The sequence below is a fragment of the Zootoca vivipara genome, chromosome 1 (genome assembly GCF_965207765.1).
Source record: "Zootoca vivipara chromosome 1, rZooViv2.hap1.1, whole genome shotgun sequence".
Lineage (NCBI taxonomy): Eukaryota > Metazoa > Chordata > Lepidosauria > Squamata > Lacertidae > Zootoca > Zootoca vivipara.
Window position 1 is genome coordinate 72,080,213 of NC_142582.1, and position 21,933 is coordinate 72,102,145.

The window sequence follows — 21,933 nt, forward strand, 5'->3', positions numbered from 1 at the left end:
GATTGACTTAATGAAATTTCTGATTTGGCAACAATAGCAAAAGTTAACATATTATCTAAGAGTGAGACTTGCAAGTGTAAATAGAAATAAATTCTGCTCCTCATACAATACTGTCAAGAAAATAATTACCATCCATGAAAGCAAATTCGAGTAACTTTTGTGTTTTTTACAAGAAATATTGTAATTTTATTTGGTCATATTTTCTTGCAGAATGTTATGATTTGTAGTATTCTTTTCCGGAGCAGCTTTGTTGATTATTGTAATAATTGTCACATGATTAGGTAAAAAAATTCATGAATTAAAAAAGTGTTAAAATAATAATTTTAATGTGCTTGCAGATATATATGAAACATAAATATATATGAGAAAGTTGTTGACTGCAACTTATTATAGATTTGACTAGTGTTGAATCTATTCCAGTTGTTCAGTTTGACTTATATTCTGTTCATTATGTTATTTGCAGCACAGTCTAATGTCTACTCAGAAGTAAGACCTATTCAGTACGTGTGTATAGGATTGCAACCTAATTAGTTTTATGAAAGAACGCATTTCCAAAAGTGGAACCCTTTATTATGGGCGTTGCAAGTATGTAGAATTCTTCGATGGAGCAGTGGGTTGATAGATGACCGACAGAATAGTTTGCAATTTTAAATCTTGAAGTGTCTTTTGGGCTGTGTGCAGATAAATATTTTCTCCTTTGTGGTTTCTACCTTTCTAATTCATTGGCATCCTTTGTGTCATTCCATTAGCCAAACCTCATTTAGCAAAAGACTGACATAGGAAGAAAGATTCACTTTTATTTTTGAAGCCCTTCATTTTATTTGACCATGGCTGATAATGTTTGAAATGGCCAAGAGATCAAAAGTAGCAGTGATAGTCATGCTGTAGGGTTGCTAACAGGGCATGAAATAACATCTGGCCAATGGACACTGGAGGTCTGATTCTCCACTGTAGCAGCTGATTGAAATGTTCCTTTCCCAGGTTTGGCAGTTCATGTGGCATTCATGTCACACTGTCCCTGGGGAAACAAATCAAGCAATTGTGAAGTGATTCTGCTGAACAGAGGCTGCAAAGCTAATACAGGCACAGCTCCACCTTTCATTCTCGATGTGAGTGTGTGCTTTTCAAGCTGTTTTCAAACTAAAGAATGAGAAACGGCTAGGTGGTTTGCTGGGAGAACAAAAAGCACGACATGGAGCTGCATCATGGAGCGGTAGAATAAGAAAGGGAAGTCTGCAAAGTACAGCACCCTTTAAGTTCAATTACATTTCACCCTCCGACACACCGATACGTAGTAAGAAGTAAAGTATGAGAGAAGGCAACACCAGCTCTTTTTATTTCAAAAGTTTTAATTTCAGAATTGCACCTTTTACCAAAAGTCCGTGGTTTAGCTGTTTAGACTTTAGAGTATACACATGCTTATGATTGAAATCACCTTAATCTTTGTGCTCTAGTACACAGCAACAAAAACACTCAAAAAACCCCAAAGGAATTTTTAATCATTTTCAAAAGATGAACATGTTAAAGAGTTAACCTAACCGAACACCAATGTTCCCGTTTGCAGTTATACTCCCCTTTGCAGTGGGCTCACCGACACCTAATATTCCTGTAGGAATTATAGTGTTTGCTCTTTGATACAACTGCTTTTTAGATGATAGATAGATAGATAGATAGATAGATAGATAGATAGATAGATAGATAGATAGATAGATAGATAGATAGATGATATAGTGGGAGAGATAAAATGTCCAGTGGTTTCATGTTAAATTCCTATGGTGTTAGATTTTTACCAAACAGTTGCCCTGGTGTGAGCATATCCAGGCTTTACCTTCTTTTAATTTCTTTGGCTTGATACTTCAAATGGTCATGCTCAGCAGACAGAGGGATAACAAGACAGAAAGTCTGCAACCCTTGCTATATCTTGATCATAGTTTATTTATCAAAGGTCAAGGGAAAAGTAATGCACTGGATCATGTTTATATGTCTCCTGTCACCACATTCTGCATGAGTGATTGTTGGGCAGAATAGTTTGCAGTCGTCGGCGGTATCCTTTAGTTAGCCAGTTGGAGAGGGCATTTTATGTTTAGTGCTAGTTTCAATTGAAGCTGTATGTGCTTCAATGAGCCCATGATGCATAGACCAGGAACTTCACATAATTTCTTGCAGAACAAATAATCACAAGATTAATCACTTTACTTTAGAAATCTGCCTTGGCGGATTAGGGGCTTCCAATAACTGGAGAGTTTGCAGTCAGCTATAATGTCTTAGCTTTATATTTGATGGTAGCAGTAGTAATCAGAAACTTCAAGTGGAATACTTATTGCAGTATTCTTACATAGAGTTCCCTTTATCACAACTTTAGTGGACATTTAAAGGAAATTTTAAATGTGTACATGTCATTAAAGACCCCCCAAGATTTAATATTGCTCCCAATTTTCTAGCATACCCATGTCTGTAGCTACTACGTTCTCAAATATTTCAGCGTGGAAGGAATTTCAAAAGATTTCTAGAGTTGGCTGAATTATTCATTGCCAATTTAGTTCTTTGTTCTGTAAATGGAGCATTTGAACCAACTCTGATTTCTCCAGTTGCATTTGTTATTCATATTTGCTGACCAAGTAGTGTGAAATATTCTGGTCGATGGTTATTCAGAAAAATCCTCATTCTGACCATTCCAAGTGTGTGATAGTTTATAAAATCACCTCATATTGTTTCTACTCTGTGGATGGATGGCTTGTGATTTTATAAAGAGCCTGGCGAATAATCAATAATTATGCCACTAAAATAGATAAAATAAGACTGAACAAAAAGGCAGCAATAAATTCTTAAGCTTATATGCTTAGAAATCCTGTAGAAATCTGCACAACTTAAGTACTTGCATCTGGGTATAAGACATAGCCTTGATGTGTCCCCACCCCCACCCCCAATGTTCCACTTTATTTATTCTTTTTAGAGATCAAAATAAATAAAGTATATATAGCAAAATAGAAGACAAACAATAAATAGAAGGGAAAATACATGTAAAATAATTGCTTTTGCTAGTGGTTTGAAACAAGCTCATGCAATAATAATAATAATAATAATAATAATAATAAAAAATAATGTTTGTATAGGAACTCTTGTGCACACATGAAGGTCTGTTGCCAACAAGATTTGCCCTATTCATTTCAATGAAGACACCACATTTCTTTTGAAGGGTTTTATGATCTGGTTTACTCCATAGAAATGAGTGGAAGAGCTCATACATACCGTATTTTTCTGTGTACTGTATAAGACTAGGTTTTTCACCTAAAAATAATGTCCAAAATTTGGAGGCATCTTATACACGGATAGATCTCTCCCCCCATTTTCTTAAATTGGAGTCCCCAAAAATTGGGGGCGTCTTATACATGGGGGCATCTTATAGACAGAAAAATACAGTGCATGTAGTTTCCTTCAGCATTCGTATGGCCACATTCTTTTTGATTGGAGAGAGGTTTCTGTTTCTTGGCATAGTTGCGGGCCTGTGTGGCATGTATTCCAATCAAAGTAAGATACATTTTCACAATTTGGAATAGACTACCATTGAGCAATGATCAAAATACAGAATTTGTGAGCGTAAACACACACATATATGAGATCAAACACCAACTTAACAAGCAGAACAAATCATCCAGTACTCTACACCTGTTGAAACAGGATGGTCTGTTACCACCTTGACCAGCAGTTGTCATACTATTTTGTGTGGATCTCTTGGAAACTACTGTGCTTCCCAGCAGACCACAGAAACCTTTACATGGGTGATTGTCAAAGCCATTGCTTTATTACGAAAACCATGGCCCCTAAGCCAGGACCTTGTTAGCTGGTTGATTGATAAATCCAGCCCTGGTCAAAGCAGCCTCTTACAAGCCAGGGTTCACAAGCAGAGAGCCATTATCAGGGATGCATACTACCTTTCTCGTCTTCATTTCCCTGCTACCTAGGGATCATGGGAGTTGTAGGCCAAAACATCTGGAGGGCCGCAGTTTGGGGATGCCTGTCCTATACTAATGGGCTTCTCCATTGGATCCAAATTTGGATCCACAAGTTCTCCAATAGCCACGGTAAGCCATGTTTTAACCATGGCTTCATAATCATTTCTAAAAACAGTGGTACCTCTACTTACGAATTTAATGCGTTCCGAACACACATTTGTAAGTCAAAAAAAATTGTAAGTCGAATCCCATAGGAATGCATTGGGAGAAAAAATTCGTAAGTCGAAGCAACCCTATCTAAAAATTCGTAAGTAGAAAAAATCCTATCTAAACCGCATCCAAGATGGCGGACGGAGCTCCATTTGTAAGTAGAAAAAATCGTAAGTAGAGTTATTTGCAAATAGAGGTACCACTGTAAGTAGATGGAGTCTTTTGTCTTAAAGTGCAATCAGCAAGATTGCATTTGCCTTGCTCATAAGTAAATCACATAAGTGAAATTACATTTCCTGAATCTAATTCTGCATCATAAAATGTTATGTTGTGCAGCTTGTTTCTTTCTCAGGCCTTGAGCTTCTTATGTGTTGACAATTTTCTTCTACACTTGAGAATAAGCAGATACATACTCACTTTATTAGGCATAGAAACTGGCATTCTCTAGTGCATGGCACCATCAGTCTTGCAGCCCAACTAACGAAAGTGGAGACAAATTTAGAAAGCAGTTTTCATATATTCAAAAATCTCATGTGCTGCTGCATATGAAATGTTTGCTAATCTTATTTTCTCATTAGTGGCAGCTTCTGCTCAATAAGTAGTAAGGCTTTAACTTTGATTTGTGGATGTGTACAATGAAGCATTTCAGTGTGTTTCACTCCCAACTGACTTGTGTTATAATTGCTAACTTTATGGCCATGTTTCGCTCTGTGTGTCTTTTGCTGGTATAAAACTGAAGGTAAAACAATTTTTAAATTGAGTTTCTAAAACTAACCTCGAGGCAAATTTTTATCTTGACTATAATTCATTTTTGTAACTCATTGTAAAATAAATGATTTAACACAGGAAGAATAATTGTTGACCACATAAGTCAGGATAACTGATGATAAATGGGAATGTCTCGGGTATTCCCTCTGAGAAAGTCTTAATTCATTAATTTTTGAAGATGGAAGGATAGACACAGTGTATATAGATAACTTTCTATGTGGTTGGCCACAAAACCTCTGCTTATTACATTATAGAAGCATTATATATTAATATAAAGAAGGCCCATTTTCTTCAAGGTCCCTTCTTACAATGCTGTTGACTTTTTGTTTTGTTTAAACTAAACACTTTGAATAAGTCATAACAAAGGCATAGCAATGTTCATGGGCAACTATATTTTTGTTTTATGCTAAGAGGAAACAATTTCTGTGGAATTATTAGTTCTGAAAGGAATGGTTAGTAACAATAATCAGTGCTCAAGGCCAAGCTCTTTGAGAACCACAAATGAATAGAGGGTTTTAAACATATCCTAAAAGCACAGTAAGTGTATTTCAGTCTTTCCTTGTACTTCAGTAAGGGTATTTCAGAACCTTATTTCTGAAGTTTGCAATGAAGGGCTTTCGCAAAGAGAATGCCAGGCTGTTGCTCTGTTGATAATGTTTATTAAATTATTTGGAATTAATATTTTTGTTCTTGGGGCAAAAGTTGATTTTTTTAAAAATAGACTGTCCGTTGTTTAAAAAATACCACGCACAAAATTGCTTATACTGTAGTATCATTTTAGCAGATTTAGCTGCTCTTGCTATGCAGATACTGTATTGGTATTAGTTCAGATGTGGACTCTTTGGAAAATTAACTATGCTAACACTTTATACCCAGAACCCACTGTTGGATTGTGGGTTCACTGACTCTATCATCAGATCTTTCTTATTATGCAAATGAATACATAATTCAAACTAATATGAAACTAGTTAAGAAATTTGTTTAGATTAACAGAAATGTTTCTGCTCCCTTAAAGTTCTTTGTGGGGAGTATGTGATCCTGAAGCTCACAAGGAAAGAATATTTCATTATCATTTTTCTTTTCCTTACTTAAAATTTGGTTATTGATCCAATCAACAAAAAACATTTTCTCCTCACCGCAGATGTTATATATCTTCTTTTTACACTTACCGGTATATACATTTCTGCCAAGGCATTCTAGAAGGTCAAAATAATAGATGCAATGCAAAGCAGTAAAGAGAGTGAATAGCAGAAACCAATCACATTCAAGTACCAACTCTTGCATAATGTTACATCATAGTTACATATTTACATAATAGGTGCTGCTCTGCACCTCCCTGCTATTCATTGGGATTCCGTATCCCTTAAGCCTGTTGCTTAAAAATGAATAGAGTATATTAAATGTTTTTGCCTAAAGCCAATCAAAATCTATTTTGATGAAGAGCTGTAGTCAGGATCCAAAGAAAGCTATTTAGGCATGCCCAAAGGCTTATGCCACCTCATGAGAAGAGAAGAATCCTTGGAAAAGACCCTGATGCTGGGAAAGATTGAGGGCACTAGGAGAAGGGGACGACAGAGGACGAGATGGTTGGACAGTGTTCTCGAAGCTACGAACATGAGTTTGACCAAACTGCGGGAGGCAGTGCAAGACAGGAGTGCCTGGCGTGCTATGGTCCATGGGGTCACGAAGAGTCGGACACGACTAAACAACTAAACAACAACAACAACAAAGGCTTATGCGTGCTCATTAGGATTTTTGACTTTTCCTCTTTCAACTATTTGACCCAACTGTATCACAAACATTTCAAAAGTTGCTTATACCATGTGGCTATTAGGGTAACTTGTCCAATATCCAAAACTGTTTGCACATCTCTTTGAATTGTTTGCCAAGTAAAGATGGAGGCAATTGTAATTTGCCCGGCAAAAACCCACTTTAATTTCAATTGGTGTTTGGGCTGCAGTTCTGTCTTTTTGTGGAAGGAAAGCTTTATCATATAGCAGAGCAGCTGGCATGACTGGTACCTTTTGTGAAGCAGAGAAATTGTTCTGTGATGGAATGAAGATTGAATTGCATCTTATCCCTGGAGAAGGAGACGCCTTTAGGTTAGAAGATGAAACCTCTGCAAAGACACTACAGAAGCTCTCTTTTGCACTATATATTTTGCTTCTAGAGGAAAAGGGAGCACAGCAGCTTTCTTATAGTACAAGTATGTAGTAAAGTTACCGTCCTTCTGACCAAATATTTGGGGAAGTAAAAATTAGCTTCAATTTCAGAATTATTCTGTGGAGAGCGGGAGCTCATTTTAGCAGTGCATTTTGTCACACAGCACTGTTAAACTATGGAATTCATTTCCATAAGGTAGGTATAGCATTGCTACCAATGCCTTTATAAGAGGATTATAAAAACTCTTGGAGGAAAAGGCTGTATAAGGCTACTAGCCCTGATGGCTGTGTTCTGTATCCATGCCTTTGAATGTCAGTTGCTGGGAGCCACAAGCAGAGCTGTCACTTGTGGGCTTCCCATAGATAGGCATCTGCTTGGCCAACCTTGATGCATAGACTTCATGACTGGATAAACTCTTTGGTACAATGCAAATTTGAAATGAACATGACTTATATGTACTTGATTCTTTGCCCTGAATGTATGATTTCCAGAATTTGAACTTTGATTCAGTGCTTGCAAAATGATGTTGCGGGAGCTCTTGTGATCCAAGTGTTGTACATAGTGTTGGACTGTACATAGTGTTGGACTGGAATCAGTGACTTGAGCTTGAGATCCAGTCCAATCATAGACAATAGGTAGCCCATAGGCTCATGTAAATCACTGTCTCACTAAGAAAATACTTGCACATTATTTACCTATTTTGTGTAACTTTGCTTTTCTGTGTAGGGAGGAAAACTATTTAAAGCTCTGACCATTGGGAGTTAGTAGCTTATGTTTTAAATTATGTCCAGTGTTGAAGTAGCATTGCTATTTTATATAAACTGGATCACATTCTTTGATTTAACATACATTTCCAAGCATTCTTAAGGAATACAAACTTTGTTTTATTTTAAAGGAATGGTGAAACCAGCATGTGACCTAACATCAAATTATATGTTTCTACAGTGAAATCACAGGATACAAGTCTCTGTGATTAAAGGTTACCTGTTAATGATAAATAGCAATAATCATCTTCACACATTGTTGCCTTGTCACTATGAATGATATTTGATATTATTAATAATTTATACACAACTATTTAAGATACACATTACTACACAGTCCTTGTATATTGTGCCCTTGTTATAGCTTCACAATTCTGGCAATAAGCCTGGGATTCCTAGCATTTTCCTGACAGATACTGTGCCATCAATTGCATATCAGGTAGATATTCTGCAGGTGCAGCTGTTCCTATCAGACTCTTTTAGGTGGGAGAAAGTTGCACCTATCAAATTTCTGACTCTTATGCCAGTCCTATACATAGCACTTTGGTCGGAAGAAGAAAAATTATCACCCACGACCCTTTGATTCAAGTCCCAATTCTTCTGGCTCATGTTGGAACATGTCATTTATGAATATCTCTTGAATTTTTCACATATACTGGAAGCCACACATGAATGAATGAATGACGAAAGACAAGGAAATGTTAGAATTGATAAACAATTTCTGCTTACCCCAGGGATAGTGTTTTCAGCAGTGTCTGCACAATGGAGGTTATATCTGTATCAGCTTCAGGTCCTCCTGCATGAAGTGTGGAGATTATATTCTGAATTAATTCTTAGCTGCCTCAGTTTAAATAATGACCTGAGCAAGACCTTAGTATCTCATCAAGATTATGAATCCTTTCTGCTTTCCCCCTTTCCTATCATCAGTTCATTTGGAACTCTTGAGAACTGTGCCATTCACAAGTGCCATCCTATAACATAGTATATGAAGTTCTATTCATTATCCTGAGGTCTGAACCAATGCTATTTTATTTCTCTCATTAAGACACTGTTATTACCGTGGTCCTTGCCAAAAAGGTTAGGGTTAAGAGCTTGTCAGCATCACTCCTCTTGGAAGAAGATCTTCTTGCTGTAACATTCAGATACTTAATTCAAATTGATAGAATTACACCATGGGGTGGGCTTGTTCTTCTGTTTTATAGAGTTTTAAGAACTTGGCTTTGACTTCAGGTTTAGCAGCTTGAAGAATCCTGTAAACGGGTTGGATTTTTTAGAACACATCTTTGATCTGCATTAAGGGATTACTAGTTATATAGCCGAGTCATTGCTACTGGATTTTCTTTCAAGCTATGCTTCTGATAAACTGGGGAAGTCAGTTAACCTGTCAATACCTGTAACCCATTCCCTGATCAAAGTTTTGGCAGATTCTAGTTAACTTATTCTGCATATAAGTTAAATAAGCAGGGAGACAATATACAACCTTGTCGTACTCCTTTCCCAATTTTGAACCAATCTGTCGTTCCATATCCAGTTCTAACTGTAGCTTCTTGTCTCTCCTGAGAAATCTCTATGTGGGACAAGAAGCTACAGTTAGAACTGGATATGGAACAACTGATTGGTTGAAAATTGGAAAAGGAGTACGACAAGGTTGTATATTGTCTCCCTGCTTATTTAACTTATATGCAGAATTCATCATGCGAAAGGCTGGACTAGATGAAGCCCAAACCGGAATTAAGATTGCCGGAAGATATATCAACAACCTCAGATATGCAGATGACACAACCTTGATGGCAGAAAGTGAGGAGGAATTAAAGAACCTTTTAATGAGGGTGAAAGAGGAGAGTGCAAAATATGGTCTGAAGCTCAACATAAAAAAAACCAAGATCATGGCCACTGGTCCCATCACCTCCTGGCAAATAGAAGGGGAAGAAATGGAGGCAGTGAGAGATTTTACTTTCTTGGGCTCCTTGATCACTGCAGATGGTGACAGCAGTCACGAAATTAAAAGACGCCTGCTTCTTGGGAGAAAAGCAATGACAAACCTAGACAGCATCTTAAAAAGCAGAGACATCACCTTGCCGACAAAGGTCCGTATAGTTAAAGCTATGGTTTTCCCAGTAGTGATGTATGGAAGTGAGAGCTGGACCATGAAGAAGGCTGATCGCCGAAGAATTGATGCTTTTGAATTATGGTGCTGGAGGAGACTCTTGAGAGTCCCATGGACTGCAAGAAGATCAAACCTATCCATTCTAAAGGAAATCAACCCTGAGTGCTCACTGGAAGGACAGATCGTGAAGCTGAGGCTCCAATACTTTGGCCACCTCATGAGAAGAGATGACTCCCTGGAAAAGACCCTGATGTTGGGAAAGATTGAGGGCACAAGGAGAAGGGGACGACAGAGGACGAGATGGTTGGACAGTGTTATCGAAGCTACGAGCATGAGTTTGACCAAACTGTGGGAGGCAGTGGAAGACAGGAGTGCCTGCTGTGCTCTGGTCCATGGGGTCACGAAGAGTCGGACACGACTAAACAACAACAGTTAATGGCAACACTACTGGAATTCTTAGTTTAGCTTGGCATGCATTTTAATACAAACTCTTCATTAAAGTGCCCCCTCTCTTTTCAGTGTAATGGCAGGGGACATTAAGCAGGTGGATATTTTCCTACTCCTTTATTTGTATACCAGGAAAAGCCTCTCTGTGTGTCAGTCTGAATCAGGGCCAGGGCCAAAAATGTGCAAACCTATCACATATTTTACACATACATTTTTAGCAGGAAAAAGCTACAGATCCTTAAATGTATAGGGAATCACAAGGCGAGATTACAAAATGAGAACCCAAAATGCACAATAAAAGAAACTTACCCTCACTCACAGACACATTTAAAAGGCCCTTTAATGTTAATCCACCCAAGGGCTGGTTGTAGAGAAACATTTTCGCCTAGCACCTAAAAATACGTAATGAAAGGTGCCAGACAAGCCTACCTTGGGGCAACCTCCACACATGGATACACCTGTTCTCCTGTTGCCATCCTGTGGACCTCTCATGGAGGAGGCACACCAAAAGGGCCTCAGATTATGATTGCAGGGTCTGTGTCCGTTCATTATTCACTCATCTTCTGCCTCTAACATATTCTGTCTCTCTCTTCCCACCTGTCCCATTACCCAGCCATTCTTATAGGGAAAAATAAATTTGAAAATAGCAAATGTGTTTGGGAATGAGCTGGAGGAAGCTAGGGAAATAGAGGGAACAAAAAAAAGCAAAAGGGAGTGTCACAGGTCTGATGTATTTATTCAAACCTAACACAGAGACGCAGACCTGAACAAGGTACTCTATAGCACTGAAAGCAGAAGTTCATTTTCTACTGAAGTGACATGAGGTCGATAAGATTGTAGCCATAAAGCACCAGATGTTTACTTTCTGGTGTTTTTTCTAGAAAATTAAAAGGGAAAAATTACCCACTGTTATTACACAGGAAAGAAGGCACTAGATAAACATATGCTACGTTCATAATCACAGTTACACCTAGGTTGCCAGAATAGTCTCAGTAAGTGAGTTTTGTCTGTGATAAATGCCTTATTAATTTATGAACGTTGTGGGGGGAAATCCATTTAATTGTATGTTACTGTTCAGATTTGCTAAATGTTTATATAGGCCATATAATTATTCAGTCAACCCATTATTTTGGCTTTCTGCTTAACAATATATGCAAGAGTAAGCAAAATCTGTGATTATAGATAATACCTTTGCCATCTAAAAGGAGAAAGAGGCACAAAACCAAAACAAAATAAAGATTTTATTTAAGAATTAATGGTTATGCCATGCATTCTGGCAAGCAGGGTAATAACTTACCTATTTGTCAACTATTTGTGTTGGATTAAGGCTGCAACCCTATCCCTTGGTATCAATAGCTGGGTGGTGGGGAGAATTGGGGCGCGGCGAAGTGTCCTTTCCATTAGACAGGAGCAATCCTGTTGGGCAATAGTCAGTGGAAAGCCCCCAAAATCTGAAATTTCACAGTGGGGCAACAGAGGTTTTAGATCTGCTGGATCCAAAATCCTACAATCCTTGTGTCCTTCAGCCCTGCCAGTCTTGAGCTGACCATGGGGGAGGGCGAAGCCCCTGACTTCTATCCTAGCCAGCAAGGTGGTTCACTGCTCTGCACCTCCCCAACCCCTCATTAGGGTTGCTCTTCCTGGTGAATAAAAGTTTGGCAGGATTAATAAGCTGTATATGATGAAATAGGTTTTCCCATTGCATGTATGAGTGAATGGCTCATGCTCCTAGTTGCTTGATAAAGTATTGTCAGTTGTTTTCATAAATATTGCCCTCTGAATTGAATTATGAAGGTCCACATTTCATTCTGGATTTTTTTTTAATACTTTCAAGGCTGGTAAGTTTGTGTATATATTTTAAACTCAAAATGATGTATATGGTAAACAATTCGCTTGCTATCTGGTAAACACTGTAAAGCACTTCATAACTAAATGATTAAGGCTACAATCCTTTAAATGCCTTCCTGGGAGTAAGTTCTATTGAATTAATGGGACTTCTGGGCATACTTGCATAGGATTTCACTCTAATATAGTACTGTTTAACAAGAGAAAAGTTGTACGGGGCTGGGTACAGTACAGTATCTATGCTGTAGACCAGGCATCCCCAAACTTCGGCCCTCCAGATGTTTTGGACTACAATTCCCATCTTCCCCGACCACTGGTCCTGTTAGCTAGAGATCATGGGAGTTGTAGGCCAAAACATCTGGAGGGCCGCAGTTTGGGGATGCCTGCTGTAGACTAACATTTCCATTATGAAATAATTGAACAATCTACCTGAACAGTTGGTGCAGAAAGTTCATGCAGAGGATTTCCATAGGCCTGTTTCCTCCCTTCTTATCTATCTGTGTGCCAGTCTAGCAAACAGACAGCATGATGGGGCAGTAGGGAAATTGATAATATGAACATGTTTCCCTATATTGCCATCCAGTTATATCTTCTAGGATCATGGATTGGGTTGAGACATTCCATTGTGCCATCTACAACAAGGGCTTGTGCATGCGCTTAGTAGTTTAAAAGCAGGGTTCTGTAACCTGTGGAAATTCTGCACGCATATAAGCTGCACCTATATTTTGAATGAATTGTGCCCAATGTGTTCGACATGTGTAGCAAATATTAATTCTGATGGAATCTCTTATGTTTGCTTTAGGGTCGACCCTATTCCATATGACACACCGAAACCAGCAGGCCACACGCGGTTTGTCTGCATCTCAGACACACACTCCAGAACAGATGGAATCCAGATGCCTTATGGGGACATCTTGCTTCATACGGGCGATTTCACTGAGTTGGGGCTGCCTTCTGAGGTTAAGAAGTTTAATGACTGGTTAGGTAAGGAATTACTGCATTTTGGTGACCCCAATTAACCTTTGCTATCCAAGTGTCACTTACAGCCTCCTAATTGTGTTAAAGCTTTGAAGAACATTCACCCCATAGCCTTGTCATTGTGCTATGTTCTCTTTCCAGTCAAAATATGTTTCTATTAATTAAGCATGGATTTATATGTTTGTTCTTATATTTTCAGTACTTGATGCTCAGTCATTTGGTATCAAACAATGACAAAAGCTGAATAGTTTTTGGGGGGGCAGCTGTAAGCACCCTGCTGTGTCTGTTCTGGTGGTTAACTGAGTTTCTGTCCCTGTGCAAAAGACGAATGATTAGCAAAAATATAACTACTGTTCCTACTTTATGCGGTAGAAAATGTGCCTCGAAAGGGTCTCTGTAGCAGCATAATGCTGTGAGATGGACATATGTTTCAGATAAAGGGGTGCAAGCATATTAACCTCCTTATGACTGATGGCTTCTCATATGCATTAAAGTCTCCAAGGAGCAAGGCACCTGTTGCCTAGCTGAATTTTGCTAAGTATATTCTAACAGCCCACTGATCTTAGTGAGCCTCTAATAAGTTGACATAATGGTTTAACAAGTAAAATGAAAGACAGCAATGATAGCTCTAAATCAAGGTAGTGGGTATCTCTGGCATGTGAGAAATCTTGAGGCCAATTGCATGTGCCTAGGTAACTTGGGGAGATTAGCTAGAAAAGGGAGAGGAGGGTAGTATGAAGACTAAAATGGCAAGCTGACCCTTAGGAATGAACTAGCCTTCTAAAAAAGTTTTACTTGTCTAAATGAAACTGCATCATTATAGAAAAAGCCTTTTAAAACATGGCTTTGACACTGCCCTCTTATGGCTTGTGTCTAGTGACCGTGTCGCTAAAGGCCCCTAATGGCATCATTAAATCCCACTGGATTCCCTTGGAAAGCCCCTGGGGAGATGAGAGAAGTGAAATTTTTGTTCATAAAAGGATTTTTTTTGTTGGGGTGGGGGTTAACAAGAAAAGAAAAGAAATAGTTGTTCTTCCACATATTGGCTTTTCTTTACCCTTTACCCCTTTCTCTATCTATATTGACCATCTTCCAGTTTATTCCCCATTCCAATTTGATTTGTAAACCCTTTGTCTTATTTTGGACATTGTTTCTCCATTTCCTTTGCCTTTGAAGGCATTGGAGGGGGTTGGACTAAATAACCCTCGGTGTCCCTTCCCATTCTGCAATTCTTGGTACTGGGACTGAATACTAACAGTGTCGGTCTTCTATTTGAAATGGTTCGTGGCTATAATAATTTAAGGACAGCCCTCTCTTCATTAATATTATGCATGCTGTTTTGAGTTGCAGCATTGCTTCATAAGGATAAAGCTCCCTTCTGATATAGTGTAGAGAATGGTCTAGATTGAATTTGATTTGGGAAATTACTTTGAAATATTGTTTATATCATTTTTATACCCTGCTTCATCAATATTTGCTTGATTTGCAAAAATAAAATAAAATACAGTCACAAAACAGAGTGTCTTCATAATTGCTCCTCTTCAAAGTTGCAGACTCAAATATTGACTAATCTTCCCATAAAATCCAGGACCCACAAAGTAGAGCTGTGGTCAGCTTCTCTGCCACTCTAGGGAACCTCTTGCTTTCCAGATGCAACTCCTATAATCCCTGACCATTGGACATGTCTGCAGAGGCTGAAGGGAGTTAGAGTACAACAACAACTGAAGGGTCACGAATTCTTTAGCCCTGTTCTATCTCAGCATATCTGAAAGACCAAAGCATTCTCAGTGTATCATGGAATATACTTTGCCTAATTAATTCACATGACAGCTATATGTTATGTATCAGCATTGCCTTCCTATTTAAATAAACTGTTTGCAGTAGTCTGGAGTTAGCATTCACATTGTTGGCAGGTCCATTTATGGAGATGTTCCGAGCACTGTCCAGTTCAGTATTGATGGATGATTTTCAGCTGGTGCTGTTTCAGGCTGTTGTTGTTTAGGCTTACGTGCTTGATCCTTGCTCTTTGTGCTTATAAAATCCATCTGGGAATGAAACCTTTTTGGGCCAAGCAGGTTATAAATTCACCAGTACAAGAGGAAGTGGTACTGAACTTGCCTGAATGAGATGGTAGTTTGATGCACCTGAAAAAAATTATCCTTGGGCCAGGAGACTGCAGACCAAAGACAAATGTTTCCTTCCCAGATGAAGTTCTAGACCACTGATCAGATCCAGGTTCTCTTGTTGATTTAGCTTTTATCCTTTTAAATCAGGTATTGGGCCTAATTTTGGTACGATGAGTAACTTGTTTGCCCTCTGAGGGAATTTGTGTTGGGATTGTGACTCTGCTTGCTTTTCTTGATCTCCCAGAGGCTTTCAATACCATCAGTCATGGTATATGTTTGGGATGTTTGTCCAATGTCCAGGCAAGAGGTAGATCTTCCTGTTTTGCAGTAGTTTTGCTCCTAAGCTGGATGGTCAATCCTAGAAGGTTGTGCTGGAGGATTTTTGCTTGGCCTTGTAGAACCTACAGAATAGGGTTCTTTAGGATCCAATATTAACCCCTATGTCCAAAGTCTGTTATGGGGGCCTCATCTGGCCCGCCGGTCGGTTTAATCCTGCCCCTGTGGCAGTTTATTTCCTGGGGTAAATCACTCCTAAAAAAAGGTCAACAACTTTGGTTGGCCCTTTGGTCGGCCTTCACTTCATCAAATCTGGCCCTCTTTGAAAAAAGTTTGGACACCACTGCAGGCCTATACTATTTCACATCTACAGGAAAGCACTAAGTGGAATTTTGAAGAGTGTTGCCTCAGTATACAGATGACACCTAACTCTATTTCTCCTTTTCATTTCAGTCAGGTGTGGTAGCCAGTGTGCTTTGCAAGAGCCTGGCTGCAGGAATGGGTGGATGAGAGCCAAAAAGTGGAAGTGTGTAGTGCTCTTTCTGAAGGATCAGGTTCACAGAATAGGGGTAGTATTCAATCAGTTGCTGTCACTGAAGGGTGCATGTGGATGCCATTTTAGTCTGGTAGCCCAGCTAGGTCCTCTGTCTGAATGCTGATTACCAGAGTTTAGATTGTTAGTGCTACGTGTTTCCCCCTTTTTAAGGCGTAGTCATAAAGTAAGCCATAGCAGGCTTTTAAAGTATTTGTTAAATAGAAGACACCCCCTGAAAATAAGCCATACCTCCGCGCTGCGTGGAGTGAGACCGCTAGCGCCCAGCCAGCCAGTGGGACACAGCACACTGGCCGCAGGAGGAGGAGGACGTCTGCCTCTTTTCGGGAGGAGGAGGCAGACGCCCGGAACCGGCTGCTGCAGCTGGGCCCGGCGGAGGCGAGGCCACTGCTCGCCCCTGGGGGCTGCGGAGGCAGCTGGGCAGGGACAGCCGGAGCCCAGCCGGGCAGCAGCGGGAGGTGGAGTATGGTGCTGCTGCTGGCCGCGGCAAGGAAGCAGGCGCCCGAAGGCAGCGGCTACTGCAGTCCCGACAGAGCGCGCAGCAGTGCCACTCCTCCCGAGGCAGCGGGACCCAGCAGCAGTGCCGTCCTCATCCTTCCGCTGCTGCGTGACTGGGCTCCAGCTGTCCCCGCCCAGCCTCCTCTGCAACCCCCAGGAACGAGGCGAGCAGCGGCTTGCCTCCACCTGGCCCGGCAGCAGCAGCAACAGCAGCGGGAGGATGAGGACGGCGCTGCTGCTGGGTCCCGCTGCCCCGGGACGAGCGGCGCTGCTGCGCGCTCTGTCGGGGCTGCAGCAGCCGCCGCTTTCGGGCGCCTGCTTCCTCCTGCCGTGGCCAGCAGCAGCACCATACTCGTCCTCCCGCTGCTGCTGCTACCCGGCTGGGGTCCGGCTGTCCCCGCCCAGCCGCCTCCACAGCCCCCAGGGGCAAGCAGCGGCCTCGCCTCCGCCTGGCCCAGCTGCAGCAGCCGGTTCCGGGCGTCTGCCTCCTCCTCCTGAAAAGAGGCATAGAATCATATGATTCTATGAAAAGAAATGCCCCACGGCATTGGTGGCAATGAGGGGAGGGTCTCTGGGTTGGCTGGGCACGGGAGTTGAGCATGGCGGCCCCAGGAGGAGCGCGGGCAGCGCTGGGCGTGCTCCTGGCTCTGACCACGCTCACCGGTGAAAAAGTATGACGCGCGCCCAGCTCCAAAGGTCAAAATGTAGATTGCTTAATTAAAAAAAATAAGACACCCCACCGAAAATAAGCCATAGGCTTATTTTCTTGAGTAAAATAGATATAAGACGGTGTCTTAAAATGTGGGAAACACGGTAGGTTATCTCATGTTTGGATTCCAGCAATGTGTTAAACATGGTGTTGTCGTTGAAAATTGTCTAGAAGGTTCAACTGATACAGAATTTAGCAGCAAGGTTGCCATTGGGGATTAGGTGATCAGAATATTTTATTCCAGTTCTTGCTCACTCACACTTGCTTCCAGTGTGTTTCTGGGCCCAATTCAAGGTGCTGTTTTTTATAAAGCCTTACACAACTTGGGAACCCTTGATGGACACCTCTTCCCATATGCACTTGCCTGTGCCATAAGGTAATAATCCCTGGAGGTCCTCCTCTGTGCCTCCCCTCCTACTGAAATTCGGAGGGTGGCCTTTTTGTTAGTGGCCCTATACCTGTGGATACTCTCCCCAAAGAGATTCACCTGGCACCCACATTACAATCTTTTCAACAACCAGTATAGACTTTCTATTTTCCCCAAGAGATGTTAGAATTTTTAACAGTATTGGCATATTTTTTCAAACAGCATTTTAACATAATTTATTGGGAGTATTTCATTTGATGGGGTCTTCTGTTGTATTGTGCTTTGCTTTGCTTTGTTGTTGTTCACTTCTGAAAAAATATTATGGTGTTATTTCCTATATTGGGGTTTTTAAAATTCATTTTAAATTTTCCGTCATCTAGATGCTTTGGAAACCAGTACTACTACTACAACTAGTAGTGTCTTGGTAATATTTATATGGCAATGCCAGCTCCAGCCATGCCTGCTGATATATGGTCCTCAGCCACCTAGTTAGTTGCATATGGTCCTTTGAACCAAAAAGTTTGCTGAGCCCTGATTTAAAAGGTCTATGAAGTACAGTGGTATATCTCGCTAGATGAACACCTCGCGGCACGCAAAAAATCACAAAACGAAAACGTTTTGCGAATTTTTTTTTGGCAGACTCGCAAGACGAAGCAGGGCACGGTGAGGAGGAGAAAGTCAGACCGAGAGCCTGCCCGCCTCACACTTCCGCCGCCGCCATTGCCCAGAGCCTGCCCACCACGCGCTTCCGCCGCCGCCATCACCCGGCTTCCACAGCAGCCGGATCCCCCCTCACTCGCCTTAAGCCGCCTGCGAGCGAACGGGAGAGGCCAACCACACAGCCAGCCAGCCAGCCTGCCTGCCTGCCTGCCTGCGCGCGAACGGGCTGGCTGGCTGGCTGGTTGGGTGCGAGGGTTTGGCTGCTGGGGAAGGAGGGTGGGAGGCTCTCCCTGGCCCTCCTCCTGCTTCCCCCTGAAAAACCTCCGGCCATGGCGGGTGAGTCTGCACCTTTTTTGCACTCCCCCCTCCATAGGAACGCATGAAAATTTCAATGCATTCCTATGGGAAACTATGCTTCGCAAGACGAAATGATCACAACACGAAATGACTCGTGGAACGAATTAATTTCATCCTGCGAGGTACCACTGTAGTTAAAATCTACAAAACAACGCTAAAAGCAAAGCAAATATGTTTATTCGGCTGTACGCCCATCATAAAACAAAACACAACAAAACAAATCAAATAAAAACCGCAGACTCGTACAAACCACAGATAATATAACACTAACGCTAAAAGAAGTAAACCCAACAATCAGAAAGCATCCAACAAATAAATAAAAGCATGAATGATATTTAGCAGTGGAAGGCCCAGAAAGAATAACTATTGAGAACAACTGCAAAAACCAGCCTCTTCAGACAATAAGCAATAATCGGAGGGCCTCAAGGGCTTTCAGAACAAGAATAAACTTGGCTTGATACAAAAAGAATGAGCAGGAGATGAGCTGAACAAACCCTCCCAAGAACTGCCAAAAATGCTCTATCCTGGGTAACAAACCATCCTCTGTATGGAAAGGAGCATGAAATTTAAAGGTCATAACCAGCATATTAAATTGAGTCTAGAAACCAATTTATAGTCAATTAAGTAGAAAAGCCTACTTAAGAGTCTAGCTGAGTGAACAGTTTAGAATCTGATCTTCAATATAACTAATCAAAGTTTATTCCTTCCCCTTCCTCTTCCTCCTCATGTATTCCTTTACTATCCCTATATACTGTTATCTAAGCCTGTTATTTTATCTCTCATCTCTGCTTTTCATTAGCCCATCAGCTAACTTTGATTCTTCCTTCACACAATCCTTCCTATACATGTCTACTCAGAAGTAAGTCCCTTTGGGTTCGGGGAGGGGGGGCATACATCCAGGTGAGTGTGTGTAGAATTGCAGCCCTTAAGTTTCTTCTCCTTCTCCTTGACTGATAAATTTTCATTATTGGTTTTGCATGAAAGTCGTCTTGGCTTGTACACTGCATGACCTTTGTGGTCACTTAGTGATTACACACGCCTGCTGAGGTAATTTATTCACTTTGTTTTGGTGTGAACATATCCCAGGGGTCTTGTAACTGCTGTAATCACTTGACCCTAGTGACTGTTAAATGCTTTAAACACAGTTACTTTAAATTTATAATTGTTTTCATTAAAAATCCCTTATAGTAACTTAACTGACCTTGCAGTAAACACAGCATTATGGGCTAAGGGAAGAATTAAAATTATTATGTGATGGCTAGTGTATTTTCTGTCCACATACATTCTTACGTTGTATGATACAATTCACATTTCTACCTTTACTGTGTAGCTGTATATAGAGCAAGCATAACTTTAAGAGTCCCTTTCCCTGGAGTAAACCCCATTGAACATAAGGGATTTGCTTCAGAGTAGGCTTGTATCAGTTTGCATTGGAAAGTATGTAATTATAGCACTTGTGGCATAATACAAAATATCTCTTCACATGCTGTGTACTCAGAAGTAGCCGAAAAATGTAGGGCTATGAAGCAGGATGTAATATTTATCACAATAAATATGGTTATTAAAATGAGTCTCATGATACAAATTAACTCACATCTTATGCAAGGGTTTGGTTTCAGGAGTCCACACATACACACAAAAGCAGTAAAGCCAGGAACCCCTGCAAGATGGAGGTCTGCCTACCTGGCTGGGAAGGCAGTGTGAGGGCTCTAGGATGTTGCTAGAGCCCTTGTGCTACCACTCCAAAGCTGGGTTAGCCCATGATTGCAGCTTTGCACAGAAGTGTGTGTGCGGGGGGAAATAAATAGACGGAGAATGGTTCCTACTGCCCTTCCTTCCTTCCTTCCTTCCTTCCTCTCTCTCTCATCTACCCGTACAAGTTACCTGGGTGAAGTGTATAAATACCCTGTTTCTCATATTTTAAGACATACCCATAAAATAAGCCATAGCAGGATTTTTAAGCATTCAAGGAATATAAGCCATACCTCGAAAATAAGACATAGAGATAGGCGAAGCAGCAATGCTGGCTGCGGCAGGAGGAGGAGGAAAAAAATAAGACATCCCTTGAAAATAAGCCATAGTGTTTTTTTTTGAGGAAAAAATAAATATAAGACGTGTCTTATAATATGAGAAACACGGTATATTGTAACTAAATGGTCCTAGCATTGTAATCCTTTACCAATGCTACAGAGGACCTTGGCTACTTTCAGTTAAGTTGGCTTCCTATGTGGTTATCTTTTTCTGAAATCATGTTATCATACAGAACTCCCAACAGAAAGAGGATCATTTATGTTGCTATTGAATAAAGCAGAGTTTTATTAGCTTTGTTGTATTACGTCTTGCTGCTATGGTTTCCTCTTGTTAACACATTTTCTTCAGGACTGTCCAAAATATTTTGCCACCCTGAGCAGCTGCATTTAGCTTTAGTACATTTGAGCTGTGTGGTACAAAAGTTGCACTGGGCATGTCTGCAACATCATAAGGGGCTCTGGACGATACCTCTTGGATTGCACACTGCCTTGTTAACACCCCTAAAAATATGCCTGCTCCTGGCAAATGTTTGCATAGTTCTAAGTTATGACTGCTGCATGGGATGTTTATTGAAAGACATCTCAAATAAAACTCATGTTCTTCTCCACTCCAGTGCGGAATGAGCATGCAAAGTGAAAGTGGAAGCCCAGCTAGAAATGTGTGTGAATAACTAAATTGGTGCATGCTCTTATGTGGCGCTCACCTTTGTCATGCAAAACGGAGCAACAACAACAACAACAAAAAAGCAGGGAAAGTCTGAAGAAAATAATTTAAAGTTTCAGGTTGAGCTGCAAATACTGATGAGGAGTCAAGCTGATTGTCAGCTTAAATTTTTAACTTTAAGCCTGTCTCTTTAAACCTGATGCAAATAGCTGCTGTGGAAACATCAAAGAAACTTACCGTACATCTCTGCAGCATTTTCCAACATGGGGAATTCTTGTATATGACAATGGTCTTACTGCAGTATTTATCCAATTTGGTTGTTTAATGCTGATTTGTGAATCATATTCTTCCTCATTTGTATATTTTTACCATAATATCATTATAGGTTTTTTTTCTGTCTGGGAGAGGAGATATAATTACATTTAATTTTGTTTTGAGCTTCTAGCTTCCTAGCTAAA

The 21,933-nt window shown here is 40.6% G+C and overlaps 1 protein-coding gene across 3 annotated transcripts in view; it reads left to right on the forward strand.

The window, feature by feature from the left end:
* Positions 1-21,933, forward strand: part of MPPED2 (metallophosphoesterase domain containing 2) — a 129,244-nt gene that overhangs the window by 30,618 nt on the left and 76,693 nt on the right. For all 3 annotated transcript variants that reach the window (XM_035117862.3, XM_088667911.1, XM_035117871.3), the window contains exon 3: positions 13,060-13,241. In XM_035117862.3, the coding sequence (XP_034973753.1) occupies positions 13,060-13,241 (182 nt within the window). The remainder of the gene's footprint in view (positions 1-13,059; positions 13,242-21,933) is intronic.